General features: G+C 33.5%; 1 protein-coding gene across 2 annotated transcripts in view; it reads right to left on the bottom strand.

Moving 5' to 3' along the window:
• The window catches only part of LOC126768659 (GATA-binding factor C-like), an 86,262-nt gene that overhangs the window by 34,919 nt on the left and 37,966 nt on the right, over positions 1-13,377 (bottom strand). The window contains exon 4 of one of the 2 annotated variants that reach the window (XM_050486890.1): positions 8,115-8,266. In XM_050486890.1, the coding sequence (XP_050342847.1) occupies positions 8,115-8,266 (152 nt within the window). The remainder of the gene's footprint in view (positions 1-8,114; positions 8,267-13,377) is intronic. The other variant, XM_050486891.1, reaches the window with a different exon arrangement.

Here is a 13,377-nt window from a genome sequence, read left to right as displayed (position 1 = left end):
GCATATGTTATAATATACGTCCCATAAATATTATTGTTTAAAAGTAGATTTATTCGTGTTAAAATAACAAAACACACAGCACGCCTTTTTAAATACCTACTCCGAAAAATAAGACGCAACAAAAATGTTCTTAAATCTTAGTTAGGGCTTAAACGCGATGTTTGCAATGAATCTAGAACATGAGTTGACGTGAACATTGATATGAATATTTATTGAACATGCTCACAGCAGTCTGGCCGAGCGCGGGTAGTCGTCATTAGTCAGTGAGACATCGCTCGCACCCAACAATTTGAACGTAGTGAACGCACCGCTAAATTGCGGCCTGCCATCGCACCGAACTTTATTTATTTGTATTTATAACGCATCGTACCTAATTATATCGGAGAGTATACCGTGATTCGTGTACTTTTAGGAACAGTTGGCGCTGACGGGCTAATGACAGCCGCGGCTTCCTGCTACGTTAATTGCTTATGAAGTCCATAGTTGCGTCCGCATGGAATTATTTATTAGAACAAATATCGGTCTGTTTTGGTGCATCACGATCATTCGCAGCACTTACAAGCTGTCAGTCCGGACGAAGCTTAGACCAGATTATAACGTAACACGGTAGTTCGCCTGCCTTTGATGTCATTCAAACGATTGCTTAATGCTCTTAATTGCTTAGTTTGGGAGCAACAACATGAGGAAATACGATGATTGGCATTTTTACAGAGAAGCTACTGTATCTGAATCGTACGATCCGATCGAGTACCTACTTAAAAACATTTTAACTAAATATAATTATTTGCATCGGATCATGTCAGAAATTTATTCTCAATTCTGTCTCAAAAAACTTGTTTATAGCCTGAATAAATTTAGTCAGCGTATTTGTATTTTTATTTATTTACAAATGAGTGAAGATCTGCGTAAATAAAATTGTAAGTTCAAGAGAAATGCTCTCATAACTCAGAGGTGTGCAATTTAAGGCCTTAAATCAAGGGAGTTCGCAGACGCACCACGGCTACCGATAAATAACTCCGCGCGAAACGATTTGTGTAACACGAGGGTCTTTCCACTACCAACTATAACACCACCACTTCTTATTAAGTTATTATATCGAGAACTACTTTCTCTATCGTTTAAACTAAAAACGATATCTTCATGAGTAGTAAATAGTAAATCATCTATATATTCCATTACACTTACGTTAATGAATCAATTAAAAACCGTATTACTTGAATCTATGATAAAATATTAACTTGCATTCGATAAATCTCATACTAAACATGATACGAAGGAATCGTCTTTTTACATTTTTGAAGTAACAACAAAACCACAAAGAGCATAATGTAGCCACACAGGTTCCCAATTGAGTCCATACACATAGCTGGCAATCGATTCTCTTCGCTTCACGCGTGAAATCGCTCGCGCTGCAGCGCTCCAAAACCGATCCGTTTAACCGAATCACTCGATTACCTCGCCATCGTACACGAGCTTACGGACGCTACCTTAAAAATATCACACGCCCATTAAACGATACAAAAAATGTCATCCTCTATTTTGACAAGAAAATGAAACAAAAACCCTCCATTCTATCATAAGAATTTATGACCTACGAAAACACTGTTCCCCGTTATTAATATCGACATTAATACATTCCCGATATCCTGCCCATAAATGTCACAGCCACTGGCGCCTAGTACAGGTAGAGGACTGTAGAACTGCGTATAGAAAAACGTTCAATTCCAAACAATGAACTGAGACTCGAAAAAAAAAAATTAGAAAATTTATAATACCTCCCGCTACCCGGCCACCGGTGTAAAATCCTGAGAAATGTAATTTTTCTTACAAAATTTAGTGATATGTCAAACCTGTTCGACGTGGCAAATAAAAATGTACGAGGCGGTGGGGAAAAAACAAACTGAATACTTTGGGTTATTGCTAAAACAAGGGAAGGTTACCATATCAATCAAGGCGTTGACAAAAGTGGAATTTTTTTCCTCGTGCTCGGGCCGTGGGATGAAAAAAGGGCCCGTGTTTATGGAAATGCAATAAAAGACACGCGAGTTCTCGGCAGACGCAAGCTTGCATAGCTTTGTTAGTGCTATATAAATTAACGGTACATTTTTTAATAGAAAGTAAAAAATGTAATTATCAGATTATTCACTGTAAGTTCGTAGTAGTACAAGTATTAAATAAAATAATTTACTTTCGATAAAACACATTTAATTATTTAAACAAGTAACGATTAAATAATTATATTGATTTAACATTTTTATTTTAAATCTTTACTAATATCATAAAGTTTCTATATTTAATTGGCCAAATTAAAAAAATACACAGGAGATATATAACGAAAATGACTACTTATTAATAACTTCTACATAAATTCACTCAATACTTACTCACCCCGAGAAGTACTTGGCCATGTCATGAAGTGTGTGAAACAGGCATATATAATACGCGTGGGAAGCCGCGGGGTATAGCGAGTTGAAAATCATTTTTAAAAAGCGTCACTTGAAATCTGCTATGTAATAAACAGCGCTAGGAGTCGAACCTTGCTATACTTGCAGGTGGCGCACGGGTTGGTCAGGTATCCGTCTCGAGTAAGATTGATAAAAGTTAGTGCACCCCCGCCGCGAGGCCGTGTCACTCACCGGGCACGGCCCTGCGTGAGAACCTATTGTACCTACTTGTATTAAAAACTATTCTAAATATTACAATTATTAACACTGGCAGGTCATTAAAAAGTATTTTGATATGAAACAATCATTTAAAAAAAAATGTAAAAGTTCAAACAAACTAAAAAGCAAAAGAGAGATCGAAATATGAATAAGCTTTTATTATTTTACAAACTAAGCTAGTTTTTTTTTAATTTTAGTTTTAAATATATTATAAATATTTAAGAGATCCTTAACTATTTGAAAATAATTTATAAGACTTATACTATCTTTAGATAATAATAATGTGACATAAAAGGAAAACAAGATCAGCGCTACATAAATTTCATTACCTCATTAGAATTTCATCGACTTATATCGTCTTTACGACGCGAAATGTGTCCAGAAATGTTTAAGAATATACGGCATTCGGTGTGACAGGTAATTATTTTGATAGACGGATAAAATAAATACGTTACATCGTATTTGTTTAATTTAATGTTTTAACCTTCGAACTAGAACCTCAGACATTATTATGTAACATAATTAACAGCTTTATGTCACAATAAAAAAAGCGTCAAAAATTTAAGTACCTTATACTTCTAGTATAGTAGTATAAGTATCTTAAGTATCTATTACTTGTGTTCGTTATAGGGTTTTATTTAATCACAGCATCGAAATAATTACAGAAAGTAAACAATTTATTCAGGGTTTAATATTTTGTAAGTAATTGTATTTGTAACGAGCGGTCGCCGTAATCTTTGAATCAGTGACCGATCGACCGACGTGAACGACCTAACTACACATGAGTGAGTCAATCGAATCACGATACTCAAATTCAACTCGCATGTTATTTCGTTATTTTTACTTATAATAAGTTTTTTCTAAGAAATTCTAATTAATAAAAGGAGTTTTCTAATAACAAAACGGCGGTTCAAACGTCATTAATGAAAAGTTAGCCCCCGACATCGTCAAATGATATGACATGATATTCATAATTCTATTATTTTATTTACAGCTAATATCCGCATGTGGCTTTGAATTACAGGGGGGCAGGTTTTAGATACTCTATTTCCTTTTCTGTACCCCTGACAAAATGTATGCAAAATTTAATGATGATGATGGTTGCGTAATTAAGAAATGAAAGCGTAACAAACTAACAAACAAACTCACTTATAGTATTAGTGAGGATTTGATAACCTCGTTGGTTTAGTGGCTAGGTTATAATATCCTAGGCTACAAAATCCGAATTGGGACTATAAAAAGGTATGTCAAGAAATTCATCAGCAAGACGGAGTTTGACCATTCTCCCTTGATAATAGCGGCCGTGATGAAAACCAGCCTGGAGTACATCATCATCGTCATTTTAATCTATATTGTTTTTTTCCCTCTAATACATTTAAATGTAGCGTTTATCTGATTCCCGCTAACTCTTTTAACCTGCACCAGAGGTTAAAGCAAGATTTATTCGACAGGTCGCGGTGATCGATGAGCGGCGAGCGGTCTCCGGCGACATCGACAACGGTCACTACTGTATCAACAATAAAAACCTCCTTCTCAAATTATAATTAATAAACTATTGACATGCACGCTTAATGGGTTCATTTATATAGCTTGAAATGTGACCATTCAATAATAAATATCCTTTATGACGTATAATAAGTTGCTTACTTATATATAGAAGGATTATAAATTATTATTCATTTATATTTAACCGCATCTACATCAAAATGTTTATAAAAATAAATAAATATCTCAGTATTTTATTTCAAAAAATATTTCCCGGAATTTAAATTTAAACAAAGCGAACGTTTTATTAATTCTTTTAAACATTCTTATTCATTCTCATATGAATGACGTCATGGCGAGGCACGTAAGGCAGACAGTGTGGGACCGTCGTGTACATAAGCTTAAGGCTATAGAATTCTTATTGTAATATTTATTTGGCACTTGTTTAGGGCCATGAATGCCAAATAGGTAAGTTCTATGACCGCCCGCCTTCTGCTTGAATTGCTCATGCGTAGAACGAGGATGTAATGATTTAGTTGTGTGATAGTACTATATAGTGACTGTAATTGAGACATTTGCAAGCCACCTGGATCGATTGGATAGCGTGGGAGATTTTGAGTGCGATATAAGAGGAAATAAATATTTACAACGCTGTCAATGATCTTGATTCATCACTTTTATTTCCTTCTTAAATAAATATCAATTATAAATTGGTTTATACATAATTATATTGTTAACTGAAATGAGATCTGATAATGAAAAATGAATCAAGTATTAACGTTACATATTCGATTGCTTTAATTAATATTATAAAGTCACCAACTAGGATTCACGAATGCATATTGCACGTTATTATATATTGTTTTGATAAACATAATGCGAAACGACTTAATGCAAATCATTGGATCCCATTTCAAATAGGAAAAGTAAATAGTTTTTGAGATAATCTAAAACTATATATAAGTAATTGTATAATTATATTGTCTGTCCCTTTCTTGATTATGCATTAATGACTTTATTATTCATTATTCGCACTATTTTAGTGCTCAATCGATCAACGCGTCATATTTTTTCAAATATTAATGTTAATATATTAGTCTTATAAGCCCGAGACGAAAGAGAGCATTAATATGTATATTCCGACACAGAACTGCACAAATGTAAGTATGTAAAAAGCTTATAAACAAAAATTATCGAATGTAACATTATCCTTATATAAGATGAGAAACAGGAGCTCCCGAGCGGAGCGGTATTCATCCCATTTGTTTTTGCATTTACGAACTGTTGAACTCCAACGAGTCGAGCTTATGAAAGTCATATACAGTATTATTTACTCAAGATAATAATTGTGCATATAAATAAATATGCAGTTTTCTTAATTTTGTTATTTTCCTACCTCGCCCGGGTACCGTACTTTTGATTTGTTTACGAGTAACTTTAGCTTTATAGGAATTAAAACCTTCCATTATAAACTAAGAATACAACTTATTCCAATCCATTTAATTACCATCCCACGTTTTTCAAATGTATTTTTAAATACTTACATATACAACTACAATTTTTATATCCATGTAATATATGTATATAGGGCTTTTCTTAAATACAATCTAAGCTATATATCACTACATTTTACTTATATTATACCAAAATATAATTATGTTTTATTTAAAATATGAAAAATACTGCATAATCATTTCTATACACTTATTTTAATATAATTTAATTTTGAATTCAAAGATTTATGCGTAAACCGTTTTTGTTCAAACCTATTTAACAAACAAGAAAATAAAAAATAATAATAATTACACATGCAGTTTACAGGTTTAAACCTGTATAATAAAATTTATCGTACACCCATCTCTACTACATAATGTGAAGTGTAAAAGGCATTTACCTTATTACGCAATTTTGCCGTATTATTTTTTAAATTATATATAAAAAAAACAACTTTATGTACCGCGTATATCTAATATATATAAATATTGTAAATGATTTTTTCAATAATTATATTTATTTAATTATTGCAATGTTAGTGAAAAGCAACCAATTAATTTTTTTCTAAATCTGATGTATACATAACGTAAATAAGCCTTGATTTATATCTTACTTAGTGGCTAGCTTATATCGGCGAAGATCCTGAATTCCTCAGTTCAATTCCCGGGTCAGGCTACCAATATTTATAGATATTTAGGAATATTTCATAACTACATTGTCATGTCTTAGAAAGCACGTATAGCACCTAAGCTCTCTTTGGTGGTGAGTGTGTATGTATTAATGTCCTGTTGCACTAAAGAGAATAGAAAGTAGGTACATCTTTGCTCGACGAATGTAGACATAGCTTTAGATTTACTCATGTGCAGTTCACTATTTGCAATACTATTTGCGTTGAGTTTATTTGGCTGCCGTGGCCAAAATTTGGTCATAATTATTATTTTTATATATTATGTTCACAAAAATATTAAAATTATATCATTCTTATCTTACCACAAAACTGATATATAAAGAGATTTAAAATAAATATATTACTAATATGGCGGCGGTAATCAAAATAATTCAACATTGATATTACACAAGGAAAATCTTATACAAATTTAGATAATATTCAAGTCTTAATTGTTAATTGCAACACTTCATTGTTGACTATTTTAATACACCCAACAATGAATGTCACATTTTCGACCATAGCTCTAATTTGTATTGTCAAAGATTCTTACTTCAATTCTCATTCGTGTCAAGTGCATTTAAGTAATTAGACTATTTTGATAATGATTGTTTTAACTGTTGCCTCCCAATTATTCTGTTTACCTCCGACAAGGTCTCCGTTTCATAATTGCCTTTATTACATTCTACTTTACATTAAAATTTATTTTTTTTACTTTAAAATTCACTTTTAATTCTTAACTATAAGACAAATTAATTGGACGTATTGCACTTCGGAGCATAAAAATATTGTAAAAGACTTTCTGAAACTGTTGCCATAATATTATACTAAATATAAGGATTAACGCCCTCGCTTCCTTGGTTTAGTTCGACGCAAGCATTGTTTCGTAATTTCCCACAATGAAATTAAAAGTGAGAATTCAATCTCCAACGCCGCATTAACGGTAACACTACACAGTACACTGACTTTAAATATTAAAACTACGTCGGTATCATTACATCCGGGTTTAAAATCCATGACTGAATAAGTTACTTGGAAATTTTTACGATCCAAAGGCAAGTGAAATTAAAAATACAAAGGCAAAACGCTGTAGAGCCACGAACGTATTACCTCTGGACATATTTCCAGTTACGAGTCCGCACGATTAAATCATAATGTTTGGACATTACATAATTTAGCGAACAAAAGGCGAATATTTTAAGCTGTTCGTCTAGTTTATGTCCGCGGAAAGGATATTAAAGTAAATTGTACAATTGTGGGCACGGGCCAATCGTTAGCGGTCGCGGACGAACCGGGCCAACGTGACGTCTGAGCGGCGATGTCGCATTGTTTCAGTTTTATGCGTGCTCGACCTTAGATTAAACGTTAACTTGAAGATTTATAACGGTCATAGACAGGCTAGTTTCGTTGACGGAGAGATCTTTCGTCGAAACGCTCAGGTTTCTTAAGAGCCCAATTTGTGGGAGCGCTTAATGCGCTGTCGTGCTCGTATGCATGCCCCGCCTTTTTATTGCTGCCCCTAACTGTAAACAACACCCATTCTGGGTTTCGGTAAGGCCTTACTCGAGTATAACTGAATAACTTCTTAGATACATTTTATTTATAAAAAAAATCCGTTTTGTAGCTTTAATTAAATATTTTTATAAGCTGCACGTATATATACACCATATCTGATAAAGATTGCGTTTTTATGTAGTAGGTACTTTTGTATGTAGTAGGTATTTAATTGTTTAGTATTAGTTAAGCAGGACAACGACCTAACTTAAAAAAGTTTGAAAAACTCATAAAATTGGTCGGATTCTTACACTCACCAGTCTTCGCTTGGGCTTGATGAGGGGTCGGTTCTGTCCGTTCATCTTGTAGTATAATCCGCACGCGTTGCAAAGGTAGTGACCGGTGCCGTCGCGTCGCCAGAGTGGCGTGCTCGTCGCCCCGCAGTTGACGCACTCCCGACCCTCTGTGCATACAACAATTATCTTTAACATAATATGTCTATTATACAATTGTTGTAAATAAGTGGAAAATAAATATAAAAATGAAAAGATCTAATGTTTAAAATGGACAAAACTATATTTTTAAAAGAGTTGGGTAATTTAATGTGTATTCGAATGAAAATTTAGTACAATATATATTTTTTAAATGAAATGATTAAGTTATTGATAAAAATAAATAAATAGCAAAAATAAACCATAAACCGTTAACAAAACAATATGATAAAGCGACTTAAAACTGGATGATTTACCTGTCTCCTGGCAGGCTGGGAAGACGAGAGAAAACACATTCAGAAACATTACCAATCAAATTTCACTATTTACTTAAACATGCAATAAAACACGCTATTTAAATACTCTAACATAACCTACGGCTCGTATAGTTTACAAACTGTATTGCAATTACTGAGAAAAATATAAAAATATTCAATTAACAAGGGAAAGCGAGTCAAGTTTCACTCGTGGAAAAATATCAAGATTTTTTTTAACACGCAAGGAAAAACATGGAGAAAGTTACGTTGCTTATTACTTAAAGCGAATACCCTATTATTATTAAAATGCTAATAAAGTCTCAAGCAGTACTGATTAACAAAATCAAATAAATATATCTAAAGCGGTTGAAATTTAATATAAAAATCGGATTGAAATTAAAATTATATTTAGCTAGAATTATATAAAAGCTTATTATTTAAAGTAATACTCAATATATTTTATTCATACATAATAAAAACAAAAAGCGAATTTCTTAAAAAAAAACATTGCACAAACAGTCGAGAGCGATTTACCAAACAGAGCGTTAAGGAGCCATAAAGTATTACCTACATGCTAATTTTCACTATGTGTAATTGTATTATACGTACATAAGTTATAATTTCAAAGGCAAGCATTTCAACCGTAAAACGCATCCGCAGATCTATAAAAAGGCTTATTTTAAATGACGTATTTTATATCAATTGTTTTTCCTACAAAAGCAATAAATCTAATCTCGAATGTTGAACAAAATATTAAAATATTATTACAATCGTCATAGCATGCTCTATTTTATTAAAATCCATGCAAATAATTTGTTAATCAACCCCAGACGAGTAGCCCTCCGGGAGAATAAATGTAACTTCACGCAACATTTTTTAGACATTTTTAACTCCTTAGGCATTAAATTTATAAATTAAATTATTAACATACGAGTATTTACTAATTTTGTTATTGTTCAATAAAAAATGGTTTTTTGTATGATAATAAAAAAATGGCGTCTAAAATGTAGGATGTTGTAATTTTTTTAACGCTAAATCAATTTCACTTCTTTCCATTACTTAGAGAGGATATTCATATAGAAAACGAGCCGCCCCTAATCTTTCTCTAAACTCGATTACCAAATCGATTATTTATCGAGATCGATTTAAAAACCCATTTAGTTCCTTCGCATCCTATTTTTAAAACGTGTTCACAGATTATAAATAAAAAATAGAAAAAAATATCATACAAAGATGAATTGCGCGTTTTTTTTTAATAAAAAAAAATACGACAAACATAAACGGAAGTGCGAATCATTATTTCGAACGCAACACATTTATTGCTCTAGAGACGATATTGGTGTAGTTTATCGTTAGATATCTACGCGATGATAGTACGTATGATGCGATCATAGAGGTCCCCAGGCAGACGCTGCCGCGCACTGAATAAATAATGGTTCCCGCGCAGGAATCTAACAAGAAAGGTGAAAGTGGTCGAATATCGGATAGAAAAAACATCTCGACCGAGCACAGAATGTTACTCGGGCTTAAGGCAGTATGGCCATTTATCTTTTTTTTATGTAAAACCAGATCACAACCGGCAATTAAATCGCCCGGACCTTATCGAAAACTTATTGCGATCGAACCGACAACTCACTTTTTGGGCTAACCCTTTATTTTTTGTACGTCGATAAAGCCTGTAATTTGTTCCGAGATTTCTAATAAATAAACACCAATAATGATTATTACGAAAAAATAACAGGATATTAAAAGCAACATGAAGGTTTATAATAGTGTCTCTCGATCAGAGACCTATCAAATTCAATAGTAACATCTCCATTGATTTGTAAAAGTCGAACTGGCCGTAGGCGTTAGTGTTTAAATTTACAACCACCAGCTCTACCGATACAAAATACACCCATATACCCAATACAGTATTATTAAAGATGGACATTTTTATTTAATTGGTCTACGGTTACATCGTCGTAATCCGATTTTTCATCATAGCCAAATGTTAACTCCTTTACATTGTAAGAAATATTATTTAATCTCTGGTCTTGTTTTGACTATCGAATGATCTAACGCCGCTCGCTCACTCACTGGACGTGATTCTGACGTGAAATAAAGATACCATTTAGTGGTCACGTAACGGTGCCTGTCCAGCTAGAGATAAACCTATCCTGAACGACTGCAGAAGTTTGAGCAAAAAATTCCAGTGTTTGTTCAAAATTAGAATGCGGCGCGCTCTTTATTGCCGAGAGTGACGCGCGGTCGTGACGCGGCGATGCTACGTGACCGCGATAAAAGATTTTCATCTGCCATATTTACGTAGCCGAGTGGGCGGTTTTTATTTTTCGAGAGCCTCCAAGAGAGCGCACTCCGGCCTCGAAGAGTGCGCGCAAAGTTTTCACACGCCCCTCTCGCGCTGGGAAAATATCTCATCGTATTAACCCTTTAGTACTGCTGACGTCGCGACTAACGGATAAATCTAACCTCTCTGGAACTATCGATGCGTTCAATAAAGTAAGACAGAATATTCCTGAATGAAATTGCACTATAAAAACTGGAACATAGTCACGTATAACGCTTATACGAAGCGGGGTAATGTAATTTAAATGAAGGACTAATTTGCTCCCGTCTACCGTGACGCGCTCTCTCGGCGCATCGGCCCATCAACACGTAACGGTGAGGCTATTTTGCATACAAACCATTAAATTATTGCTTAAAACTTATTCTTGTTGCGCCACAGAGGCTGTTATTACGCCTTAATTGTAGGTCTGTATGCAAATAGAAAATAGTATTCGAGTCGATGATTTGTTGTAGTCTTATTCAGTATTTTTCGCGAAATACTTAAATCCAATTATAGTATAAAGGTTTAGCTAAATATAATATTAAGGATCAGCTACAGTGAGTATGACATGGCGATGCAAATCGAAGGAATAAAGTCATTTTTCACGGCGCCTGCACAGACCAATGCTGCGGCGCTCATATTTGCGTAGGTTATTATCATACGGCCAGATAATTACGAGTGACGCCACTGCAACGAGCGGTTGCAGCGAACCCTGTATAATTATACACATCGATGATATGACGCGAGCTTATTAAGACGGCTGATCGTGTCCGTGAGGAATATTTTGCTAGTTAAACAAGCCGAACATTTTATTTCTCTACAACAAAATAAAATCATTAATTTATCATGTAAATAGTATTGATACTAAAATAATCGTTGTTGTAATCATATCCAGATAATAATAAAGGGTGTACGAACCCATTAATTACATAAACACAAAACTCATTTAGCGAGCTGCAAGTACACTTTTATAATGAATTAATCACTGAAGTTCCGCCGAAGTCATATGCAAATTTCGAGTGTTGCATTGTATCCCACACTGTGTATCGCTGTACAGGCAGACCGTGACGGACCACTGTATTGTTACCTACCACATATTGTTAAGTACAAGAATATTTAACACAAAATATTCATTAGTGGCTCGTTTCCAAACAGCTCGATAAATCTCATTGTACTCTTAAAGAACTATCGAAACAAGTAATTACATATGTTTAGAACAAAAGAACCTTTTGGGCGTATAGTTTTATCTACCGCAGCTTAAGTTTTTAATTTGAACAGAAATTTAGATAATCAATATAGTTAATTAATATTTGTTTGATATTTTATCAACTATACTATAACTGTGTATGCACTATATCATTAAAATTAAGTCTACACGATGCTATGTGTGAAAGTGGTATACAATTGTTATAGTGTATGAATCTTCTGTAAGTGTACGATATTATGTGTGTAAATTGACCTTTACAAATAACTAAAAATAAATTAAATACCATGAACATTACCTATGCGAAATAGTACGGAGATGATTTGTAAAATTATTACAGTATGATTCTAACATAAAAGAATTGCACTCAACAAAAATAATAACACACTAAGAGAGCCGTCCCGGCTTCATTCCTCTTAGCCGGCGGTCCGTGGCGTACAATCACACACGACGGAAAAACCTTCTCGTTTTTTTATACAATTTTAATATTTACATCAACCGCATAGAGATCATAATTACATGCATGCTTTTGGGCAGTGGAACATAACTTTTTTCGTGAAATGTATGACCGCTAATTGGTTGCGCAACTTTCTGCGAAACATCTTTGTTGCTGCAACACTACGTGAGTTGCATAGAAACAGTCGTTTTGTATTATAGTTTGGATAAAAACAGTCTATTATGAGTCATAAGACCTTTCGTTAAGGACTAGCTAAAGGTGCAACGGACTCGAGATACGATGCATTTGAATTATCGTTGAAACACTGGAATTGTAGTTTAAATTAAATGCCATTTAAGTGAACGTACCGAACGTATTGTTTTAGAAAGTACACAAAGAAACCATTTAGAAGTTTAAGCTTAGTATTGAATCATTGTATTTGTCTTTTTATTCTTGATTAAATTTTATAAAATCGCATAGAACGATAAATAATTTATGTTAAAGGTCTAATGCGGTTGTATTACGGTTTCTAAGTCTTGATAGATATTGCGATGAAATAAAAACACATATATAAATGATTTTAACAAAAACAAATGATATTAACATAACAATCGTGATAGATTGAAAATTTTAATTTCTTCTAAAATCCGCTTGTTTTATTGCACTACATCGAGGTCAGATCGCCAACAATGGAATGGGCTACATCCGGGCAGCCGCATTATCATAATATTGCTTCCACCAAAGAACATAAAACACAGAAATACCATCAGTTAGTTTACTATACGACGTTTTATATCATTATTATATTTTTTTTAAATCTGGTGTCATTCCCTAGGCAATACCTATACCTACGTGAT

Source organism: Nymphalis io, chromosome 5, assembly GCF_905147045.1.
Source record: "Nymphalis io chromosome 5, ilAglIoxx1.1, whole genome shotgun sequence".
NCBI classification, from domain to species: Eukaryota; Metazoa; Arthropoda; class Insecta; order Lepidoptera; family Nymphalidae; genus Nymphalis; species Nymphalis io.
Note: the sequence above shows the minus strand (reverse complement) of the source record. Positions and strands in the feature narration are given on the sequence as shown.